This window comes from Artemia sp. Qi Xiang Cuo, chromosome 13 (assembly GCF_049724085.1).
Source record: "Artemia sp. Qi Xiang Cuo chromosome 13, ASM4972408v1, whole genome shotgun sequence".
NCBI classification, from domain to species: Eukaryota; Metazoa; Arthropoda; class Branchiopoda; order Anostraca; family Artemiidae; genus Artemia; species Artemia sp. Qi Xiang Cuo.
The window spans coordinates 3441939-3468515 of NC_142806.1; the positions used below are offsets into that span (position 1 = coordinate 3441939).

The 26577-nt window shown below is 36.2% G+C and overlaps 1 protein-coding gene across 2 annotated transcripts in view; it reads right to left on the reverse strand.

Moving 5' to 3' along the window:
* ko (Stork-head domain-containing protein knockout) overlaps positions 1 to 26577 on the reverse strand; it is a 229574-nt gene that overhangs the window by 91683 nt on the left and 111314 nt on the right. For both annotated transcript variants that reach the window (XM_089099352.1, XM_089099351.1), the window contains exon 4: positions 17405 to 17622. In XM_089099352.1, the coding sequence (XP_088955478.1) occupies positions 17405 to 17622 (218 nt within the window). The remainder of the gene's footprint in view (positions 1 to 17404; positions 17623 to 26577) is intronic.

Consider the following 26577-nt stretch of genomic DNA (forward strand, 5'->3'; position numbering starts at 1 on the left):
CACAAGTACGCTATAGAGCCTAGTCAAAGACATGCATCTCACCTGTGTAAAATAATTCAAAAGTTGTTTAGCGTTAAGGGCAGGGCCGTATCTAGTATTTTTGTTCGGGGGGGGGGTTACAAAAAAACGTGTTAAAAATGTTTTTTATGTATTTTTATTACGCTTTTACGAGCCGGACAAACATTTCAGAGGGGGGGGGGAGCAAACCCTCTACTGGTTACGAGCTATTTCATATCTTAATTATACTATTCTTAATTAAGAATAATATAGTTGTGATTTATATCTAGTAAACTATAATAATATAAGAATAAATCATTTTATGATTATACTATAATTTTTTAGTGTTTTAATATTAAAAAATTTTTATTGAAAATAGTATTTATAATAACAAAATAATAGTAATACAATTAAGAATAATAAGTTAAGTCTTAATTGAGACATTAAAATATAAAAGATACAATAATTAATAATGACATTAATTATTTAATACTAACACTAGTTCATATTTAATATTAATTAATTAAGATGTTAGTATTAATTATTAGATGATATATTAAGAACTAATATACCCCGAGATCACAGTTTTGTCAAGCAATGTACAGGGGCGTAGCTCCAGAAGGGTCCTTGTCCAGATAGTCAAGATAGACAAGATGTCTAAAATAAACAGTATTTTATCCCCAAATTATCAGGGGGTAACTGCCACCCATTGCCCCCCCCCCCCCCCAAACGACGCCCCTGGTAACAGACCAAATCATAGATCGTACCGTGAATATTATTTAAAAGGGTGGAAAATATCACTGAATATGGCGAGGGGGTCCTCACTTTCGGCAATCGTGTACATAGGGTGGCAGTTGCCAAACTTGGTGGAAGTATGCAGCGCGTCATGCAAAGTTTTTCATGAATGCAGGAAAAGGCATTGGTGGGCGGAAGTCTGCGATGCCTTGGGGAACAAGTGGCATTCTGCGATGACACCAGGTGGCAGAAGGTGGACAGGCTCTTGAAACGTGGGAAAACAAATATGGAATTAGCCCCCAGTCTCTGGGGAAACAAAACTAACTTTAAATGCCCAGAAAATATAATTTTTTCCAGCGGTCTTTAAGAATCCAACTAGTTAAAAGTAGCTAAACCAGTCAATGATTTTTTTCACTTTCTAACTCCTTCGAAAAGAAATTAAACTAAACAAATAAGTCAAAACGACCGAAACTAACACAAACAGTAGGGCTAACGCCACCTTTGCCTTCCAAAGACAAGAACCCCATAACAATTTTTATTTCGAGTTGTGTGTTTCCATTTATAATAATATCAACAACAAAAAAGAAAGAAAATAACCATAATGACCAAGTAACCATGTAGATTGACATTTTAATATACATTGACAATCTTTTCTGAAAGCCTCAGCAATTTAATATTTATTAATTTTATAAAAGAGAAAACGTTCAAAATATATTTTGTTTGTAAGTAGTTGAAGTCGTAGGTTACTTCAACAAGCGCTGAAAGTTTCAACTTAATACCCAAAGCCGTTCCTGAAGTATTGCTGATACACTCCTTTGACAACTTATATACATATAGTATGCTTTGATTTAGATGAATATCCCCCTCAACGTTCTTTTAGGTTCACCTTAATACACTTACCCTTTTTGGAGACCCAGGATCAAACATGTCCCTCTATCCCAATAGCAAAACCTATATGTAAGCAATGTGCAACTTGAAGGGCTTACAGCCCTTGCACCAAAGAATTCAGTGGTTTATGTCATCCCCTTTGGACGTGTCAAACTGGCCTATTTTAAAAAAAAATGGCCACCTCAAAATTCTGATCGGATACCCTTGGGGAGGGCAGGTTAAAAGAGCCTGGTAGAAGGCCGGTTGCCCTCCGATCACGTTTGACTCTTAAAAAGGGCACTAGAACTTTCAATTTTCAACCGAATGAGCCCTTTCTGAAGTTTTTATGAAAGCTCCTTTCGTAAAAAATCGGCTAGGAAAAAAAAACTTGAAGCCTTAACGCGTTTTATTGGCTTTTGCACTACCTATGATAAAGAGCCATTTGTGATGTGCTTATAGTTCTGCCTCTGAAAGATGGCGCGAAAAGTTGTAGGTGATGCCAAATAAATGAACTAGAAGTAATTATCACCCGCCAAATTGTATCTTGATTTTTGTTCAATGTCAAATATTTCAATAATGGACGGTTAACGTAAAATTTGTTTTTACCCCTGTAGATGATAGGTCGTAGCCTATATAAGAACGTGTGGCCGATCAAAAAAAAAAAAAAAAAAAAAAAAAAAAAAAAAAAAAAAAAAGCCAACGGATTCGCCGTATTGAGATTAGGGAATATCCCACCCGGTACTTGTGTATTACACGCCACTCACTTTTTGTTTACGATTTGTAAAACTCGAGAACAAACCGCTTTCATCGTTAGTTTCTTCGTCACCTTAGAAACATATATGGGCTATATATTTGCACATTAGGGGGTGGGGAGGATGGGGGTAAAGTATAGCAGTCTGCATGCAAAATGTGTTAGGTACAATTGTTCCGCATATTATGAAGTAAGAATTGTTTTCAAAATGTCCAAATACTTAGGTTTGGTACCCCCCTCCTTCCCCCCTTAATGTGCAAAAATATAGCCCAAATTATATATTTACCATCTATTCTGTCATTTGTCTTTGTCTTGTCTCACGCTAAGCTGAAAGAAACTAACAAAGAAACCGGTGTATTCTCGAGTTTTACACAGCATAAACTTGAGTGAGTGGCGTATAATACACAACTACCAACTTCCTTAATTCAGAATCGAGTTTTGCTCAGACAAAGGCAGGGTTGCCACCTGGTGAAAATAAAAATCACTAGATTCTAATAATTTTTTGGTTGATTTAGTGATTTCCTTCAATAACCTTGTGATTTATGTGCTGATTTAGGGATTTCTCTCTCTAGGCAATATAATAAATCACTAGAAATAGTGATAAATCACTAGCGGTAGCAACCCTGGATACAAGGTTTTGGTAGAGGATAGGCGTATTCCGAGAATTTAATGGGAAGGAATATTTAACCTGAAACTTTCCAGTAAATGTACTTTTATTGCAACTTTTTTTTAAATCTCATTGTTTAAAAGCTAGGAAAAACAACAGATGCGGCCAACCAATGGAGAATGGAGATCTCCACTAAAAAGAATAACAACTATTGGCAGTATTGTAGAGGAAATCCAATACATGAATGACATGCATTGATCGGACAATGCGCGTAATAAGATCCAAGTTATTATTGGATTCCGCGCTATGTAAGTAGGGATTAGAACACATTAACAGGGATTACAATTCTTCTTGTTTATCGCAAACTGTTATGGATTTCTTCCACTCGTTTTATACCGTAATTCTGGGGTTATGTACACCACAGTGTCTTCACTATCTCCAAATTTCCTCAGATTTAATCGAATCAAAATTGGTTTCTCTTGAATCTGCCCAATATTTAACGTTCGTGAATACACGAACACTAACGTGATGAACAAACAGTTAATTTTTGATTACATTAATTTTCGGAAAACCCGATTTTGTTTCGGGGAAATTCGGGGATGGCGGAAATACCGATGCATATACATACTTATATGGGGTATTCTTCAAGCTAGAGATAATAAATTTCAGGCCAAATAATGACCATTCTACCCTAACTAGATGCCTCTGACCTCTTTTGTGTAGACTTATATCCATGTGCATCTGCAACTGCAACCTGTGAATGAAACATCAGCAAAATGAATTTTTCAACTTTTGACTCATCTTCCAAGAAAAATTTTAGATTTGCCCTTTCGTTCTGGGTATGACAATCATAAATTTCGACATTACTGGGGCCAAACGAAAAGCAGGTCACACCCAAATGGGGTGGAAAGAGGTCATAAGAAAGGATGGTAACAGCTGGAGCTTCACGGTATGGGATAAGCAGTGAAGCTTAGAATAGATTGGAATGGAGAAGGAGCATGCGCAACTGGGTTAGCCTGAGGTGGCTTGATGCTTCAATGAGTTTTTTTGTAGAGGTAATAATTGTAGTACAAGCTCAGGACACTCAGCAAGGGTATATATTTTAACTCGGCTTAGCCTATCTTTTACATACCATGCATCATTAATTGCATACCTAACACAAAATATCACTTTCTGTGCTTCGAAACTTAAGACACCGACGGGTCTATAGTCAAAACCTAGGATATGTTTAATTAAATTCAAATAAAAATAATCCTGCTTTGTTAAGTGATTAATCCGTTTTTGTTGCTCGCTTTCCGCGTAAAACATTCATTAAGCATTTTATATTTGCGATGTTTGATCTATAATTATCATCTACCTAAGAGATATATACAGACACAAGGATAGCATGCGCCACTTGAGTCATTAAATAAAAAAAACTAAGTTTTTTAAACTGAAAGTAAGGAGCGACATTAAAACTTAAAAACGAACAAAGATTATTCCGTATATGAAAGGGGCTGTCCCCTCCTCAGAGCCTCGCTCTTTAAATTAAAGTTTTTTATTGTTTTAAAAAATAAAGTTGTGAGACAGAGTCAAACTTTAGCGTAAAGAGCGAGGCGTTGAGGAGGGGACAGCCCCTTTCATATAAGGACTAATTTCTGTTCGTTTTAAGTTTTAATGTCACTCCTTACTTTCAGTTTAAAAAACTTGGTTTTTTTTTATTTAATTTCTGATCGTTTTTTAGTTAATGCAGCTTTTATTTTGGCTCACCGTCATTGAATATGTAAAAAAAATTTGCATAAAAATTTTACTTTTCTTTTGCTAAATGGATGTCTCTAAATTTGGTTATGACGTAATTTACAAATTAACTTGCGTAACTAACTTCTATATTCGTAGGCTATATTTTTCTTCTGGCAAAAAGTACAAAGTTGCAGATTTTTGCAGATATGAGCTTGAAACCTATGTAATAGTGTTTTCTGATACGCTGAATCTGACGGTGTGATTTTCATTAAAATTATTTCACTTGTAGGGGATGTTTCCCCCCTCTTTAAAAACTCAGGTAAATTTTCTCAGGCTCGTAGCCTTTGATGAGTAATACTAAACTTAACAAAATTTATATATTTAGAATCAGCATTATAATCCCATTCTTTTGATACATTTATTGACATAAAAATTCCGTTTTTAAAAGTTTCGATTACTATTGAGCCATATCGCTTGATTTTTTATTGTTTTTTTTTTTATTACGTATATGTTATTACGTATATGAGCGTGTTCTCCCCTAATTCAATACCACGCTCTTTACGTTAAAAGTTAAAAAAAAATTTAATTCACAAACCCCTGGATCACAAAGGCATTTAAATTAAAATAAATAGCTCTTTTGAAAGCACTAAAAAAAAAACTGTACCGTAAAGAATGAGGTATTGACTTGGGGGAGAACCCCCTCATATACGTTATAATTTCTGTTCGTTTTAAGTTTTAATGTTGCTTCTTATTTTCAGTTGAAAAAAACTTGTTTTTTTTTAATTTAATTTCTGATCGTTTTTTTTAAATAATGCTTGGAAATCCGGCGCCCCCTTCATAGAAATGTCCCTTACCCAAAATAAACATCCTCCACGGAAAGATTCTCCCGAGAAACCCCCTCCTCCAGCCCCACCCTCCAGAAAAAAATCCTTCCTGAAAATGTCTGTATACTTCCCAATAACCAATAAATAATGCTGGCAAGTCCAGCACCCCCTTCTTGGCGATTTCCCTTCCCCCATGAAATCTTCCTGCATGGACAGATCCTCCAACATAACCCCCGACCCCCCCCCCCCCCACTACCAGAAAAAAACCCTCCTGAAAACTTCTGTATACATCCCAATAACCAATACTATATGTTAACATTGGGTAAAGTTCATAACTTTTAGCCCTCCCCCCGGGGACTTCGGGGATTAAGTCATCCTAAAAGACATAGTTTTCATATTTTCGACCATGCTGAACAAAATGGCTATCTCAAAATTTTGATCGGGTGACTTTGGGAAAACAATGAGCGTGGGAGGGGTCTAGTTGCCCTCCATTTTTTTGGTCAATTAAAAGGGCACTAGAACTTTTAATTTCTATTTCAATGATCCCTCCCACGATATTCTAGGACCACTGGGTCGATAAGATCACCTCTGGGGAAAAAAACAAATAAACACGCATCCGTGATCTCGAAAACATTTGACAATCTTTCTCTGCTTTCCGAAGCACCCACATTTCTGAGCCATGCTTGAGAACCCTGTCATTACCGTTGCTCCTAATATTCCAGTCTTGGTTCGCAGACTCGTCTTCCAATTCCTCCAAGAAATATGACAGGAAAATATGGTATTACTCACCAGATACAGTTATACCACTATTACTCAATTATAAAGGCTTTCTGTCTAGGGTAGGCTCATTAAACCATGATACACCTATTGTACCATGAGATTACATAAAAAATAGCCCTAAAAAACTTGTAATTATCTTGGTATCAAAGGCAAAATCGCATTCACCATGTGTCACTAACCCTTTCTTATTGTCAAGGGTAATGGTAATGAAAAGAAGGTAAGAAGCAGTAATGTCTCACGATCTTTTGAACTTTACGCTCACTTTATAGCTGCTAGCTACACCAATCAGCTGTTTAAACTGTCTTCGGTGCACAACTTTTTGACTCCAAAATGACATCATTGTCACAAAAAATACCAACAAAATTTTGTCAGTAAATGGCGAGTTTTATGGGTCGTGGGCGCCTTTAGAACCTTGAATTAAGTTTACTCATCTGACTATCAATGTCAAGCAGAATGGTATCAGGATTGTAGCAGATGTGCATACTCTTTTTCTATGCAAATGACAAAAATGAATCAAAGCATGATAATTATAAAAAAAATAGTTAATATGAAACAGTGAAGTTTGCATATACAACGTTTAACTGTCAATTATTCGTTATGGAACTATAGTCTGTTAATTGATATGCATGGGAAGTAGTTAGCCTAAAACAAAAAAAAAATCCAAACATTTCTGTTTATTAATGTGTCGGGGAACTCATTAGCTTGGAACAAAAAATATTTCTGAAAATCCATATTTTATCAGTAAATGACCAGTTTTAAACTTCGTGGGTGCCTATATAGCCTTGAATCAAGTTTGTTTTTTTTTTTTTTTTTTGGACTATCAATGTCAAGAAGAATGATAACAGTCGTGTAGCAGATGTGCATGCTCTTGTTTTCAACAACTTGGTCAAAAAATTAAGTATGAATCAAAACACGATAATCCTCCCAAAAAGGATTATATTAAGTTCTAAAGGTTACACAGGCAACGTGACATAAGCAACTGACGAATATGTGTTAAGGGAATAAAAAAAGTGAAGGAAAAAAGGAAGGAATGAAAAAGCGGGGAAGTAGGCTACTGCTTGAAATGTCAAATGCAATATATTTTGAGCCTTCAGTCTGTTTATTGACATAAGTGAACCAGTACTGTATCCATGATTTTTGTTCATGAGGGCTTTTACAAACAAAATTTGGGAGGGGGGTCGTAACAAAAAAAGATTAGAGATAATCAAGGTTTTTATATGCACAAATTTGTTTACAAATATTTGTATTACTTTTGTACGAGTCGGGCAAAATTTCGGGGGGTGGTGGTTCAAATCTGTTACCTCCCAATGGTATACATCCCTAACGAGAACTTATTAGCTTGAAACAAAAAATGTTTGCAAAATACAAATTTTAGCCGTAAAGGTCTTTATAGGTCGTGGATGCTGTAGAACCATGAATTAAGTCTACTTGTCTGACTGTATAGGATGAAGAATGGTATCATGATTGTAGCTCGCATATGTACATATATTTTGTACCATATTTTCAAAAGAATAAGCATGCATCAAATAACCATCCATAATTATCAAAAGGAGTTAACGAGAAATTATGAAGGTATATATATATCAAACGTTTAACTGCCAATTATACGCTTGGGGAATGAAAAACCGTGAAGAAAATAAAACAAGGACTGAAGCAGCGGATGAGTCAATTTATTTGACATTTGTCAAAAAAAAATTGACAAATGTCATTTTTTTTAGATCTGGTGAAATTTGGACCAAAAGACAAAATTACACAGAAACCGAGAAATGAAACTGAAACAAAATCTAAAATCGTGCCGTAATTTTGAAAAAAGTCTAGGATTTGGTTGAATTGCGCATGAAATTTTAACCTTATTCCTATACTTTTCTAAATTCAATTGAATTTTCTATAGGAGATATGGTAAAATGCGAAGTTTGCTAACTTTGTATTTTGTGATTTTGCCAAATCGACTCAATTTAAACTAAGCAAGTAATAATGTTATTCGCTTAACAAATTTACTGCTTTTGCATTCGTTTGCCCTATTTTATTTTCAATCCATTTTCCCCAAAGTTGAACAGTGAGCAATAAAATAAACAAAATATGGTCTTGGTTGCAGGAGTTCAAGACTTTCAACTCACGGCTTTTTAAAAATATTCTTAGCTTAGAATCGTTTATCTGAAAGGGTTCCCTTGACCTTTCCCAGGAGAGGTTAAGGGAATTAAGCTGAAACTTACAGGTACGGGGTTGCTCATATATTATTTGTCTATACTCAAGGTTACAAAATGATAGGCTTAGAATTCCGTCAGCCCTTTAGAATCCGAGAGATTATGTATCAAATACAATACATTTTAAATCTACTGTATGTTTATTGATCTATAGGGCAGGGTTACCCCCCGTAGTGATTTATCACTATTTCTAGTGATTTTTTATATTGCCTAAACAAAAAATCACTAAATTTAAACATAAATCACTAGATTATCACTAAATCAACCAAAAAATCACTAAAATAGGGTGATTTCTCGTACCGGGTGACAACCCTAGTATAAGGGAACCTGCTAGCTTGAAAAAAAAATATTTGCAAAAATTCTAATTTTAGCAGTAAATCGCCAGTTTTATAGATCGTAGGCGCCTTTAAACCCTGAATTAAGTTTATCTTTGGATATCAATGTCATGAAAAATGATGTCTGACATGCAGCACATGTACCAGCCCTTGTTTCATGCAACTTCGTCATCAAAAGAGTAAGTCTAAATCAAAGCACGACAATTATCAAAATACGAATAAATATTACACACTGAAGGTTAAATTTACAAAATTTAACCGTCAGTATGCATTAAGGGAACGAAATAAGGAGTGACGGTGACAATTTTTGGCTATTAGTTATAATTATTAGGTTTATTTTAGATTTTGTTTTAGCTAGATTCTAGATTTTGTTTAAGTTAGATTTGAGGTGAGACAGATACTCCCATGAAGGCTTTGTCCTTCATGGGATGTGGTTTTGTAACGCACATCTTTCAGCTGGAAATTTCCTTACATTGCAAGCAGGCCCGCGATTTCCCGAACTTTAATACTTTGATATATAACATAACCTCTCATGTCCTACATCTGGCCATTCTTTTTTTTGAGGGGGGGGGGTACTTATAATTTAATTGTGTCCGTTTTCTTTATTTGTATCTACGTAATTGGCTATTATACAATCATGCGACGGTTGGCAACGGCTACTTGAAGTTATCATGCCAAGCGAGTATTCATCATTAAACAGTCGTTAGTTTCCGATCCTCACAAAAGAATATCCGTTGATCCCGACCACACACAAGTTCTTGATCAAACAGTTTGTAGTAACGAACTGTAATTAAGGAGTAACTCGGTTCAATAGTAGCCGAAACTCTAAAGAATGCGGTTTTAATATCAATAGATGCATCAAAAACAATCAACTTATTATGCTGATTTCAAATATATAAGATTCATCAAATTTAGTGTTACCCCTCCAAAGCTACGGGCCTTAAAAAATTTGCCTGATATTGGAAATAGGGAGAACCCCCCTAAAATTCCAGGAATCTTAATGAAAATCACGCCATCATATTTAGCGTATCAGAGAACCCTAATGTAGAAGTGTCAAGCTCTAATATACAGAAATGTGGAAATTTGCTATTTTTGCCAGAAGACAAGATCACGGATGCGTGTTTATTTTTTTTTGCTTTTTCTCTTTTTTTTCCCCAGGGGTGATCGTATTGAAATAATGGCTCTAAAAGATCGGGAGAGGGTGCATTCAAGTGAAAATTAAAAGCTCTAGTGCCCTTTTTAAGTGACCAAAAAAATAAGAGGGCAACTGGGCCCCTACCACGCCCATTTCTACCTGAAGTTATCTGATCAAAATTTTGAGATGGCCATTTTGTTCAGTATAGTTGAAAAATCAAATAACTACAGGGTTTGTCAGGAAAGTAATAGGACTGAGTCTATTTAAAAACATTTATTGAGCCAATCGTTACAATTCTGTAAAAACTTTCAAAATAGGCTCTTTCTGTGTCAATGCAGCGCTGCCAGCGCACATTTCCAAGCATCGAAGGCGTAACGGTATGCATTCTCCGGAATAGACTTGAGAGCCGCGGTGCATGCTGGTGGGATCCACTCTGTCGCCTCAAAATGCTTGCCTTTCATCGGTCTTTTCAGGCGAGGAAACAATAAAAGTCCGGGGGGCCACATCAGGACTGTAAGGAGGCTGCGGAAGTGTTGGGATGCCGGCCATGGTCAGGTAGCTGTTCACGACAATAGCGGTTTGAGCTGGGGCCTTCTGATGGTGCAACTTCCAGTCGGCTGCGATGTTTTGTTGGACCCGATTGACCCTTCTTTTGAGTCTCTTAAGCTCTTCCACATAAAAATTGGCGTTGACGGTTTGTCCAAGAGGAACAAATTCATGGTGGACGATGCCTTTCGTGTCAAAAAAGACAATGAGCTTCGTTTTCACTTTGGATTCGCTCAGTCTTGCCTTTTTTGGGCGAGGAGACGCCAACGTGTGCCACTCCGAAGATTGCCGATCATACTCAAAGATCCAGGAATCGTCACCTTGGATTACGTTATTCAAACATGGGGGGTCACCTTCACTCATGTTCAAATTTTCTTGGGATACTTCCATTCTAGTTGTCAGTGAGCACTTTTAGAACCATCTTTGCGCACACCTTGCGCATGTTAAAATGCAGTGTTACATTGTCGTGCATGACATATTTCGGTAAACTTGACTTTTGGCCAGTCAGACGAGTATTTTATTAACTGTCTGAGTTCTAAACTTTGCGCACACGAGTCACATTGTCAGTGTTTGTCGAGGTTGAAGGTTATCCAGCACGGTCTTTATCGGTGATCTCTTCCTGGCCCTGCAAAAAGGCCTGGTGCCACCGAAACACACCACTTCGTGCTAAAGCAACATCTCTGTAAGCCTGCTTGATCATATCAAACGTCTCTGTCGCAGATTTACCGAGTTTCACGGAGAATTTAATTGCGTACCTCTGCTCTAACGAACGCTGCATTTTCGGCTTGCACCACTCTCAGAAACACGTCACGCAAAATGCCTGTTCTGACCTTCCAACTGCTCGAAGACAACTGACCAGCCGCTCGTTCGTTAGCTAGCAACGCCCTCTACCGAATCCAGTTCCAGTCGGTCCGCGCACGCTCCGAAGCACAGTTGCGGCGGAAGAAAATCAGTCCTTTTACTTTCCGGACAAACCCTGTATGTCTTTAGGTGTAAAATGACGCCCCCCACAGTCCGTGGGGAGAGGCCTGTAAGTTATGCAATTTGCCCATTATTTACGTATAGTATTTGTTATTGGGATGTATCCGGACATTTTTCGGGGGGGGGGGGGTTGTACTTTGGGTGGATGTCTATGGGGAGAATCTTCCTTAGAGAGCAAAATGTCTGGTGGGGGTGAATTTTCGAGGGGGAAATGTTATACGGGGGAGATTTGACAGATTTATTATATAAAATTCTTTTTAACAGTCTTACATTCTCTTTGCCAAATTTTTCATGTGGATATGTTCCGGGAGAATTATCCAGGGCTATTTTCCGCGTGTTTTGACTTCTGGGAAATAATTTCCACAGAAGGGGGAATTTCTGGAGTGATCGAGAAACCGACTAAAGATTCTAGTCTTATTCAAATGAATGAATGCTAAGGAGAATTTTTCAGTCTGAATCGTCCGTAAGCAATTTTACAGGGAGGGGGGATTCTCAGCATGGATTGAACTGTCTGGAAGGAATTTGACGGGGGGGGGGTGCACTTTACGATGAATGAAATTTCTACGGAGGAGTTTTCCGTGAGGTGACGGGTATATTTCATAGAGGATGAGGCAGATTTACCGGCATTATTTGAAAACAAACAAAATTATTCTATATATGAAGGGTCGCCCCTCCTCAATACCTTGCTCTTTACGCTAAAGTTTCGAGTGTTCCAATTTTTTAACACCGGCTACTGAAACACGGGGGCCGTTTAGTTGGAATAGAATTTGTTTTTAGTGCAAACAACTTTAGCGTAAAGAGCAAGGTATTGAGGTGGGGGGAACCCCTCATATATGGAATAAATCTGCCAAAACTAACATGTAAATCTCGTTTTAATTTTTCATCTACGATGAGCCAAATTCGAACCTGCATTACTTGAAAAACGTTCAGAAATTTAATAAAAAATACTTCTTTTTTCAACTGAAAGTATGGAGTGACATTAAAACTTAAAACGCCCAGAAATTATCCCGTATAGTAAAGGGGATGTCCCTCCTCAACACCTCGCTCTTTACGCTAAACTTTGACTCTTTGTCACAACTCTACCCTTTTAAACAATAAATACTTTAGCGCAAAGAGCGAGGCGTTGAGGAGGGGACAGCCCCTTTAATATACGGAATAATTTTTGTTCGTTTTAAGTTTTAATGTCGCTCCCTACTTTCAGTTTAAAAAACTTGTTTTTTTTTATTTAATCTGAGTAAAACCGGTTTCTCTGCCAGCATTAGGAGATAATCAGCTTAGCCTGAGTGAGATAAACTACTATGCAGCTATATTTTAATTAAAAATTTAAAATGTAAAATTGGTTAGGTTAAGTTAGGCACTTAATATAATGCGTTCTGGGCGGCATGCTTTCCATAATTCTCCGTTGTAGTTTCGATACTTTTGTTACATTTTAATCATATTTTGGTATATTTTATTTTGATTAACCTAACTTAACTTCTTGAGTTTGGTCGGTACCGTTTTAACATTCAGTATAGTTTCACTTTCATTTCGGGAGTTAAATATTAAAAATAAAATAAATAACCTTCCTCTCTATTGAGTAAACAGTAATGCTAAACTAGAATGATGAAAAATGATGTTTAATGGACGCATGTCCTGGCAGGCGTTTCATATAAACTATCTATACAATCATTAGTTATTAAGGAAAATAGTTTTATTTTGAAACATCAATCTTGTCCAGCTTAAAGAACCAAATAGCGGACCTCCAAACGGACACGTCTTGGCTATGGGCAAAATAGCTCCAATTTACAATACTTGATATGAAATCAGGCAAGCAATAACTTTTCGTCAAAATAATCATTGGTTGCATGAGTTCAGATCCAGCTCTTAATTTTGTTGAAATTTTCAATTTTATTTAATTCGACATGCCTAACCTATATTGTTTTCTTTTTCGCTTTTTAGTTCGCAATTCACAAGGAGTTTGAATAGAGTCGAGTTTGATAGTTTCAAAAATGATTTGGATGAATTGATTTGAAGAGTTCCTTTGATAGGACACATTAAATGTCGGGAAATGGTAGGCATCCTAACGAACATTCGTATTATATTTAAAAAATGAGATAAAATATGACAAGCTAAACAAAAATGCAATTAATAGCTTCTACTTTCAAAATTATTGACTGCAAGAATTCACATCTAGCTTTCATTTTGGAGAGCATGTGACTCAAACCTTGTCCAACTCAACCCTCGTGCAACTCAACATTCATTCAACTCAACCTCTATTCAACACAACCCTCGTTTAACTCAACCCCAATTTAACTCAACCGATTCAATTCAACCCGCATTCGGCCTAACTTAACCTGGTGCAGGAGTTGAATTAACTTGGGGTTGAGTTAAATGGGATTGAATTAAATAACGCTGAATTGCGAAGATGTTGTGTTGAGGGAGGATTCATTTAAACGAGTTTGAATCGAATCAAAGTTGAGTTAAACAGGGTTGAGTTGAACGTGAGTCCATCTAAATGGGCTGAGTCGAACATGGTTGAGTTAGACGGGGGTTAAGTTACACGGGAACATTCTTTTTACGTTAATATTTAATTTTCATTCCAATCCCCATATCTGTCTCGTTTTCAAATTTTGAATTTCTAATTTATAATTAACAGTTTGCATAGACTTAACTTTGATAGATAGCCTCTTGAGGACTTAAATGAATTAATTTGAAAATGTCCAATGGACAGTATACATTATTTGGTTAACTAAGGCTTACTGAACAAATCTAGGCAAAAAGAAATTTAATATCTGGAAACCCTTTTAATATCGGAAACTGTGCTAACCATGGCAGAAACTGGGCAAAGTGTTGTGTAAACTGTGTCAGGCACGGCAGAATTGTGTGACACACGTGGCGTTTGGAGATGTGCACTAGGTGGCGGAAGTGAGCACCCCCTCGATTAACAAAGTAAAAAAGTAAAAATTCTACATGCAAACTCTCTGTTTCTCTAAGCTTGAACCATTTATTTGCTACTAATAAGATAAATATAAACATTTAGTAATAAAATAAAAAAAAAGAGTTGGTTTATAAGGATACCGCAAATTTTATGATATCTATGAAATGTTTGCGCAGTGTTATGTGCACAGCGAGATTTAGCCAATTGTCAATGTGCGACCTATTGACTTTAATAAATATATCTGTCTATTAGTGATTTGCATATTACTTCATTCGTTCCAGTTTTTTGCTATGTGAATGAAGCTCGATATAGAGGAAGGCGTGGCAGGTAGGTCCATTTTAAGCTGAAATAATTGGCATTTAATAAGATAATAATTTACATAAATGAATACCCACTAGAATGCCAAAGTAACGTTAAGATTATGAATGAAGCAGCAATGCCTACCCCAGTATGGACAAGGGCAGCTAAATCATTCATTACAACTGGTTTTCAACTTGGCATTCCTTGTGTGTGGTAGAAATGTAACATTCTTTTGCTAGTGGTCTGGATCACGAGAGCCACCTACATAACCAAAATTTTTTAGAGGAAAAAACAAGGAGTGGGACTACTGTCCTATACTTCAAAGTTTTAAGTCACAAATTACTTTACAAGTAAATTCTCCATTTCTCTGTGGCGCGGGGGGGGCGAGGGGTTATAAGCTAAAAAACAATCGTAATATATGAAAAATAACATGAAAATATTGGCAAAATCGCTAAAATCTTCATAATCTGGAGGGATGCTAAGCGCCTTTTTCTTATGAAGTACCTGAAAAAAAACAAGACCCCAAAACCAAATAGACCATCGTTAAAATTGAAGGGGTGCTAATTGAAGAGGACAAGTGGGGGGGGGTAGGGAGTTGCCCACTCTTAGATTTTGAAAAAAAAAATATATCTTCTTTAAAATAAAATCGAAAAAAGAATCCTTGTCCCCTCTGCATTTTCGTAAATTGGCACCACTGCCTAAGCTAAACAAAGCTACTCACTCTAGTGAAACGGCAAGGAGGATGTACCCCTGGAAAACAAGAAGATATTGAAAAAACGAACAGAATAGGAAAATGAAAAATATTCGTCTTTAAATTTGGGTAGACAAAACTTTAAGTAGCACTTACATCCCCCCCCCCCTGGAAAATTTCATGGCGGCACACACGTCCCACAGTGAGTTGTATAGAAATTGACCTCCAGAATTTCAGTTTAATTCCTCTCGTGCTAACGGTGCTAACCAGAAAATCCTGTATATACAAGTTGAATCATTCTCGAATAAAAACTAATGTACTTAAAGTAACTTCTCTTATCTTGAAATACTTTTAGCAAATGAGCTTTTTATGTTCAAGCAAATATTGAAGGGTGAAAAATTGCCTGTAGCATGGCTGCACAAAACTGTGCATCGTGACCTGCCTTTTGTGCATCTGCTGCTGATGTCTAAGTTCTTGCCTTTGTAATCCTGTGCCTTTAGCAATGAAGGTTAGACGAGCCCAAAAAAGACATTATCACACTTGATATCCATTTGTTGCAGTCGATTTGTTGACGAAGCACCGAATTTTAGAAATCATTTACTCCCGATGGCGCTTGTCAAGTGTGGGGGAAGTGTACCAAGCATGACAGAAGCTGTGGAAAATGTGGCGGAACTGAGTGGCACACGTGGAATTCTGAGATTCAAACTGTGTGGCGGAGAGTGGGTACCTCCTCGAGTTTTGTAAGTGTCAGGAAAATCGGGATAGCCTCAACTTTAGAATAATATGAACAATGAAATTCAAATCTGTTTCTCTGAATTACTTACACGCCCATAAAAAAAAAAAAAAAAAAAAAAAATCAACAAAGTCGGGAATACTGCTCCGTGACAAAGATTTAAACTTTAATTTTTAGGGGTTAAAGGGGCAAAAAAACGTACCTAGGTTAGGTTACATATTTAATATGTGCTATGCTTTACCCACCACCCCCTAATGTGCAAATATATAGCCCAAATTTGTTCATAAACTATTATATTTTCATCCTATTTTGTTTTATTTCACTAGCATTAACGAAACTTCATTTCTCGTGTGCTTATCGGCTACTAAACAAGTACTAAATTTTCACTTTATAATATGCAGCATGTTTCTGTGAAGTAGATAATCACGTTTTTTATATGTTATCCATATTTTTAAATCACTTCAAATAATATTTGTGTGAAATTTCAATTATTCAGGCAAAACTGGAGTTCCTCGGGTCAAGAATGAGAGAAAACCGATTAATAAAGAACACATGACACACCACAAGATGTAAAACAACGGAGGAATATATTATTAAGGCTATATTTGGGGTCATTGGGAGGGGGTGTATCGCCCAAGAATGACCTGAATATTTGGAAAGATCGCAAAGTAAGGAATCTAATATCGCTACTATTTTTGTTTTACCTCAATAGTCACTAGCAAAAAATCCCTAAGTCTGAAAAATATAATTCCAAAATATTAAATGATAAGAATAATGAATATGCTTAATAGTTTTGAGGGTAATATTCAATATAACACTTTTAAAAGTAATGTTTAATATATTTCCTTTTCCTAACATCAGGGCCGTATCCAGGGGGGGGGGGTTACCCGGTATGAACCCCCCCCCTCCCCGAAATTTTTGTCAGACTCGTAAAAACGTAACAAAAATGGATAAACAAATTTCGTGTGCGTTTTTTGAATTTTTTTTTGTGTAGCCCCCCCCCCCCCCGAAAATTTTGTTTTGAGTAATACCCACTCCGAAAAAAATCCTGGGTACGGCCTTGCCTAACATCACAGGTTCAGGACTCATATCCCAAGATCCTGGACAAGATCTCAATGAGTGGCAACCCTGCTTCAAACATCTGAGAAGCCTTTGCTGGTGACATGGAAGAAAAAAAACGCAAAGAGCTCGCCAAAACACACGATGTGTGTAGTCTATTATAAGCCATTACGTATATGGCCGGTTAGTCCCCAGCTGTAACATGGGTTATAGGTGAACTTACCTTTCGGTCTTTAATCAGAGTACCCAGGATTGAATATACCACAGGATGAGTGGGTGGAATCAACTCTGGAAATGCAATCTGAAGTGCAGCGGTGATGGCGTCCAGTGTTGCCGTTTTGCCGATTTGATTCAGGTCCCAAATAACGTAGCATAGCGCTTCTGGCAGTGGTGTAAATTGACTTTGTGTAATGGGCTGAATAGTGCAGCCGTCCAAGTCACCTAGTAAGATCATAAATCTTAAATAAATGGAGCATAATAGTAAGTTATAGTAAGCGATACTAGGCATAATTGGAAAAAGATGTAAATAGTGTTTTGTCTTCCTATCCGAAACATTGATTTATTTTTACTACCCATACCAGAAAAAGATACTTAATAGTATGCACTTGAAAGGTTAGTATATCGTGGAATACAAATTAGGGCAAGGATACTACAAAGAACAAAACATATCCTTAAAATCATAGTGGTTTAGGTATGGCCGTATCCAAGCGTTTTTTCGGGGGGAGGGAAAATAAAAAAATTAAAAATCGCATAAAATTTTGTTTATATGCATTGTTTATATTTTTACGAGTCAGACAAAAGCTTCAAGATACGGGGCGGGTGGTGTGTTCAAGCGCGTTGCCCCCCTGGAAATGCCCTTGGGTATAGGGTTGATAAGGTATTTAAAGCTCTTTAAAGTGAGCAAAAAAATAATTAAAGTAATGTCTTGATGCTCATGTAAAGCATAAGAACATTATACTAACCAAGGATGCACGCTTTCCTTGTATAAGTATCCCAAACAGGGACAGGCTCAGGGGAAAAAACGATCCTCTAAACCTTCCTCTAGCTAGACTGCATGCTAACTTGGGCATTTTTCACTTACAAAACAAATTTTCCATATTTTCAAGGTTCGGGGCTGAAACAACTAATTCAAAATTTAATAAGATGCCAATCTACTTGTGAGAAATTTTAGATCTCGTAAAAGACTTTCAAGCTTTAATATTGGGATTGCAGGCTTTAGTGTAGCCTTTGGGAGTGGTTATGACCCTAAATCCCGCCCCACTCTCACCACAGTCTGTTAAAATACCTATGGGTTTGGCACCTATGATATTTTTATTGATATTTTGATGGATAATTCTTCCAAATATTTGTCAGAAAATATGAAAAGCTAACTATTGATAACTTTAGAAATCATTTAAAATGTTGCCGAACTTTATAAACGTGTTGTCGTTCAAACATGCGCGTATAAGTTTGATGGATAATTCTTTTCAAATATTGAAGGCCCCAAAAACATAGAAGAAAGAAGAAAAGGACACATTAAAGAAACAAAATGATAATGTAAGCTATAATAATGTAATGCTAATAATGTCAGTAGAATAAAACCTTACATTCTTGACCGACTACATATTTAAAAAAAACATAGCCTGTTCTCATGCATTTCCTTATTTACCAATACTTATGCAAGCTCTATTCCTATCTTTTCCTTTAGCACTAACAACCGTAGCCAAAAATACTTTTGGCCAAAGATCAAAGATAATAAAAAAAATTAATATAGATACCATGGGAATTGTCACACAGTACATTAATTGCTAAAAAAGAAAAAAAATCCATTATGATGAACATACAGAAAGATAATACAAATATTGTGCAGAATCCGTCGTATAACCATGTCCAGTGGATAGTGACGCTCTCAATCTTTAGCCTAAACAGTCTCCACATAGAGACTATAGACGGAATATATATGGCATGCCATGCCAGACTATAGTTTTATTTACCCGAAATGCAAGCAAGGGCGCCAATTTATGAAAATGTAGGGGGGGGGGGAGGATTTTCTTTTAATCAAGATACAACAATTGTGTGTTTTTTTTTAATCTAAGGGGGGACTCTTTGATTTTCTGTGCAATGAAAATCCGCAAAAAAGGCATTTTTCAGGATCCTGGAGGGAATCCAGAATCCCGTAGTTAGCGCCCCTGAATACAAGACAGCATAGGGAAATCAGTTGGCAAGAATGGTGAATTTTCCCAAGACCCAGTGGCGTCAATTCACAGAAATATATTGAGGGGGGAATGTATTTTTCAAGATCTCTTGGGGAATTCGTTGTTTTTCCCATTTTTCAATGAAGATGCCAAAAAAGCCATTATTGAACGAAAACACAGTAAAAGACTATTTTTTAATGAAAATACCAAAAAAGATATTTCTGAAATATAGGGGGGGGGGGCAAATTACCCACCCAATCCCCCCTGTCGAAGCTATAAAAAAAATAGAGAAAGCTCAGGAAAGAAACCCTGAAATTATAGGAACCCTTTGCTGGTGGCAGAGAAGACAAAGCACAGAGAGTACACAAAAACCCATGTTGTCTGAAGTTTACTGTAGCTAACAACTCACTGCAGCACCAAGCAACATGAAGCCAACACAGTTGCACATGCTCCTCCTCCATCCCCACCTATTCAAAGCTTCCCTCCCAAGAAGTTCCAATTTCCTTTAAATCCTTTTTTACGACCTCTTCCTACCTCATTCGGTGACGGCCTACTTTTCGTTAGGCCCATGATGGATCAACTATCGTATGAACTCGAAAAAAACTGTCGTTGGCAATCTGCCATACTTTATCTGTAAAACCTGTCCCATTAATCTCAACCTTTCTCTTATTATAGTCCTAAAAAGTGGGAGAGGACTACACTTCTTCATACATATTAATGTTTGAAATATGGTCAAACGGGTACCCAAAACAATCCGTAGACAATTCCTCTGGAAAACGTCCTCCTCCGGCTTCCAAAGCACCAACGTTTCGTTATCATGCTTGACCCCCTGTCATCATTGCAGCTTTCAATACTATAATCTTGGTTCGCTTCTTATTCTTCCAAACCTTTTTTCAACTGAGAAAAAACAGTCGGATCTTGGTTTTTCCACAACATGATGGTTGGTTAGGCACACGTAGCCTGACAGTGCCACCTTTCTTTTTTAGCAGAGATGACATCCAGCAATAGAATTTCAGTAAGGGGGGTAGCTTTGACGTAAATTTCTGACCAGATAGGGATCTAGGCACAGAAGATAGCAAGTGGCGTGTTTCACCAAGAATACACCTAATCGTCTAAGTGGGAACTGCATAAAATAGATTTCCGGCCGGACGAGTCTGGGTATCAGAGTACATTTAGACATACATGTGGACATCATATTTAACCCTAGATGACATATATTGTAGGCAAAGAAGCTTTATAATTGACTGAACTTCCGGTCTCAAACAGAGTTGTAGACTCTAAAACAGAGTCGCTTGTGACTCGTTTAGCTCAAAAATAATTTTTATAATGTGAGGAGGAGCTGCCTGGGCATAGGTTTAGATCACTTTTTAAACAAGTTTAGTTACGATGAACTATTCGATAAAATATTTCATGACGACCTTTCATTATTCGTTTAAAGAAATTTTAATTTTTCCGGGTAGCAGGAAAAAAATAAACTTTTTTTCAATGTTTAGTGAATTTGGAGGTAGAGCGTATTTTTGAAGTATTTTTAATAGTTATATTTTACGGTACTTGTTAAGAATCCAGAAACACACGAAAATTAAAGTTTCGTTAATGCTAATGACATAAAACAAAATAGGATAAAATATAATAGTTCAGAAACAAATTTGGGCAATATATTTGCACTTTGGGGGAGTATAGCTTAGCATATATTAAATACGTAACCTAAACTAACCTAGGTACCTTTTATTCCCCCTAAACCCCCAAAAATAAAGTTTAAATATAGTTCCCGGAGTGAGAAACCCCTTTGTTTATATAGTGTCTCATATAAGCACCAGATAATGCCTATCTGATTCCCCCCCTCCCGGAGTAAGAAACTCTTTGTTTATATAGCGTCTCATATAAGTACCGGGTAATGCCTATATAATATAATCTAACATAATAATTTTTTAAGTTTATGTTGGAATAGATAATAGTAATATCTTTCTTCTTTTTTTTTCTCAGATAGACAGCTGTTTAAATACGTTTTTTCTTGTCTTTTTTGTCGTAGTGAGTAGCGACCTTCTTCCAGTAAAAATGAAAACCCTTGCAGGGGAGAGATGAATGACTGAGAGAGTAATGCCCTACTCACAATGAGATTTTACTAATACCGAGATTTAGCTAGCGGTAATTTGAGCCCATCAGATTTTTCATAGTATTTTCTGATTGGCTAAAAGATACTATGACAAATTCTGACTGGCTCAAATTAGCGCTAATCTCGCAAATCTCGTTGTGAATGGGCCATAACCTTCGCTTTTTGCAAATAACATTTGAAAATTCAGGTCCAAAGAAAACAGGTGCAAAAATAAACTAGAATGGTTAAAAAATTACTTTAGCTAAATTATAGAAGTTAACTTCGATAACAATATACGTAAACAGAAAAAGATCTGCCATTAGTGCTGATTCCAAATATTGAATATAAATTAGTTCTAAATTTACCAATAACTAGCGGTTAAGGATAAGAAAATTTGCCTAATTTTATAAAAGGAGTAGAAGCCCCCTTAAAAATAGATGGAGTCTTGATGTAAATCCCACCATGAAATTCAAATGACTGATAACATGAAAGCAAAGGTTTCCATTAACATAAAAAAAAGAAGTTTCATAATTGCACACGTCCCATGGCCACATCGTCCCTAAGGGGGCCTCAAAATTTTTTCCAAGAATGATGATCATGGATACAAGTATACATTTTTTTTTTTTTATTATTATTATTATTTAGTTGTTGATGAGAAATTTCAACCAACTTTGAACTTTTGTTGAAGAGAACAAATCAACCTTAGATGAGTTGATCCTTCGGCGACTAGTCGAGCTATACACAGATCAGTCTATTCATAAATAATCTAAAACAAGAACAAACTAAAAAAGCACAAACAAGAGTAAATCTACTGCCCTATAGTGATTAAAATATTTAACTTTAAATAAAATTGCAATTTTGACCTCTTGAAGTCGTTTTTGTTAATTTTCCTGGATTCGTGATTATTTTGCTTTTATTTTTTGTTTTCCTTGTGTGCCTTTTGCCAAAAAATATGGCCGAAAATCGCAGGTTTGCTCCTCCTAATTCTTCAAAATGTATATTTGTGTAATTGCTTTTTATTATTATTATTATTATTATTATTATTATTATTATTACTCGACAAATTTATAAAGAGGAGTAACCAATAATACACTTGAAGCAGTAAAGTACCATCAATAAAGCAATAATTTATGAGGGGGACTGAAAGGTTCCAAATACTGCAAAAATAAATTAGTAGATGGAAGTCTAAATCCCCACCCTCTGTAATCCCTAGGAAAAGGACTTTGGGACCATTGAATTGATAGAAGAACGTAATCAGTTTAGACAGAAAGTGAGCAGATGGATTCCCCTAGAACAGGGGTTACAAGTAACGCGGAAGACAGGATTTCAAGCTAGGTTAACAGCGATTGTTACCACATAATTAATGAATGGAGCGCTGAGAAGGGGATATACTGTGATTAAATTAGAAGACTATAACTTCTGAGGGCATAGTGTACAGAAGGCTTTCATGTTATATTTGCCGGAATCAAAATGAATCAAGTTAAAAGTAAACATAGCCTATTGTTTTAAATACTACATTTCCTGGTGATATAAGACAGCAAAAACTTTGGGTAGGCTAGTCGTTTTTTTTTTTTTCTTCTTCCGATTTCAAATGGGCTTAAATTAAGGGCAAAATCCAGGATTTTTATTCGGATTTTTTTTTTTTTCAGGAGAGGTTACAAAAAACTTTACAAAATGCACCAAAATTTGTTTATATGCACCTTGTTACTTTTTTACGAGTCAGAAAATTTCCTTTTTTTTGGAGGGGGGGGGGGGAAATTCCGGTAGCTATCCCCGGATACGGCCTTGGTATAAATATACTGATTTAGTGAGCGCCGTTATATTTTATTTTAATACGTACATATTTGAAGACTAGGTCTCATTTGTGTTACACGAAAGCAACTTAAAAGCAACAGAACAGTTATTTTTGTTGAATTTTATTGTCGCTTGTGCCGCAGTTTTACGAAATAAATGCTCATAGCCTTAAATTCACTACTTTAAAAATGTGTATTTATGCGTTTTAGCAATGTTTTCAACTCGAAAAAAAATCATATTTAGAAGTAATCAATGAAGGTAAGAGCAATTAAGGAACTTTTTCCAGGGGAGCAGGGATGAAAGGTCACTACCAAGGCCGTATTTAGGGGGTTAAGGACTTAAAGCCCTCCCTTCGAAACATTAGTTCGACTCGCAAAAACGCAATAAAATGAATATAAACAAATTTTTGATGTGTTTTTTTTAATTTTTTATCCCCCCCCGAAAAAATCCTTTGGAAACCCCCCTCCCCAAAAAAATCATGGATACGACCCTGGTTACTGCATCCCAGATACTGCGAAAAATCAATAGACGAAATTCCAAATCCCTGTCATCTATATTCCCTAGGAAAAGGCCTTGGGGACAATTGAATTGATAGAACAACTTAATCAGTTTAGAAAGAAAGTAGGGAGAACGATTTCTCTAGAGCAGGGGTAACTAGTGACGAGGAAGACAGGATTTCAATCTGGATAAACAGTAATTGCTACCACATAATTAATGAATGGGGTGCTGACAAGAGGACATTTTCTCAGTGAATTGGAAAACTATAACTTCTGAGGTCTTAGTGCACAAAAGGCTTTCTACCATATGTTATTTTCATTATAACCGAAATGAGTCAAGTTAAAGGTAAACTTGGCCCATCGTATCAAACAGTTTGTGTTAACAAATTGTAGATAAGGAGATACTTGGCACAATAGTAACCGAAACTATAAAAACGGAATTTTGATTACGATAGATACATCAAAGGAATTGGCTTTTTATGCATTCCAAATATACAAACAAAATAAGTCGAGTCAAAAATTAATATAACCTATTGTCAGGGTCGTATCCAGGAATGTTTTCGGGGGGAGGGGGTACATAAGGATTTTTTCGGGGAGAGGGGGGGGGGTTACAAAAACACAACTTAGAAATCAAATATTTGTGTTTTTTTTTGTTATTTTTTTTTACTTGAAGAAGGTCGCAAAAAGGAGTAATCAGTGAAGGCAACATCAATAATGCAACAGTTTATGGGGAGTGGGGGCAAAATATCACTGTATTCCAAATACTGCAAAGGATATAAGTTAATGAAAATTAGTAAACTATTTTCCATGGTCCAACCGGGAAGGAACTGGGGACAATTGAATAGATAAAAAAACTTAATCAGCTTAGAAAAAAATTAGCAGATCGATCCCCTAAACCAGGAATAACAATTAACAAGGAAGGCAGGATTTCAAGCCTGATAAACAGCAATTGTTCGCATATAATGAATGAAAAGGGGGGTAGATGATTTCTGAAAATATGTAATGTATTCAAGGAAGGAAATTTGGTGGCGATCAGTTGCCCCAATCAAAATGAAATATTTTCTTTCTTCTGTTTTAAAGTGTATACTCGGTCCACATGGTCTGACACGAGAAATTAAAGAAAAAAGGATAGATAGAGGTAGCATTCTATATTATTGCGGAAACCACATAGTGCTTGTTAGAGTACCGGTTTGTCCGGTTCTCTAACAATTACCGGTTCTAACAGACCGGTAATTGTCAGGTTTACTTCTACGTCGCTCAGTGGTTTACAGTTTGTGGCAACAAACTGTAAGTAAGGAACAACTCGGCCCAATAGCAACCAAAACTCTAAAATATGGGATTTTGATAACAATAGATACATAAAATAATTGGCAAAATATGACGATTCCAAATATATAAAATCACTTAAGTTTAATATTACCCATCAAAATCTACGAGCCTGAAAAATCATTGATTTTTGAAATTGAGGGAAAACACTCCCATTCCGTCAAGCGATCTTAATGAAAATCACATCGTCAAATTCAACACATTAGGGAACCCTACATTAGAAATTTCGAGCTTCTATCTGCGAAAAAAGAAGAATTTTGTACATTTTTTTGCCAGAAGATCAAGGATGCATGTATATTGATTTTTGTTGTGTTTTTTTTCCAGGGGTGATCGTATCGAATCAATAGTCCTAAAATATCGGAGGAGGGTTCATTCAAGCAGAAGTCTAAAGTTTTAGTGCCCTGTTTAAGTGCCCAAAAATATTAGAGGGCAACAAGACTCCCTCCCACGCCCCCCTTTTCCCCAAAAAAATCCAATCAAAATTTTGAGATACAATTTGATTCAGCATAGTTGAAAAGTCCAATAACTATACATTGGGGCCAAGGAGAAACTGTTAGTTACGAAATTTGCCCAATTTGTTATTGGGAAAAATACGATATTTTTGGGGGAGGGGTGGATTTTAAACAGGTGATTTTCCAAGTATAAAATTTTTAGTGAGGAGGAACGTTTCCAGGGAAATTTTCCAGGGGAATCTTAAACGGGGTGAAGGTTAGGAGATTTTCTGGCATGACTTGAAAAACGGTCAATAATAAAATTAAAAAAAAATTCTACTACTAGTAAGGAACAACTTGAAAACTTTAGACGAACAAAAATTATACCGTATATGAGAGGGGCTGCCCCTTCCTCAACCCTCGCTCTTTACATTAAAGCTTGATATTTGTCACAATTCTTTAAGAAATACTGGTCAAACACTAGGTCGGTTAAATTTGAGAAAAGGCTATTTTTAAAGATCGTAAAGACTTTAGCTTAAAGAGAGACTTTAAGAAGGAGCAGATCCCCTCAGACAAGAAGTAATTTCTGTGTATTTAAAATTTTAATGTTGCCCCTTACTTTGAGCAGAAAAAAACTTTTTTTTTTTATTTAATCCATTATAAAGTATACATTTTTTGACAAGCAGAAGACATGTTCCCGAAAACACTACAAATAAACCGAGAATTTTCGCTTTTCTCCACCTTTTTTTGTTTTTGATGACCTATTTCAACTACCAGTTTTTTTTTTTTTTCAAATTCTTTGACATGGTATACATACAACATGCTTTTTATTTTTTTTATTTTTTTTACCAATTTAACAAAATTACTGAGCATTCTTTTGCAGGTTTTAATTTTATAATTGTTTCAAACTTTTTTTTATGTTACTATCCTGTTTTTGTGCGAATTCGGCCAGGCCAGGCTTGTGATAGTCACTTTTGTAACAACTATCTTATATATTATATCTTATATAATTGTAAAAATGTTATGACTATGAACCTTTTCGTTCTTTTCACTGCCTTAAAATTTGACATTAAAAAAGGCAA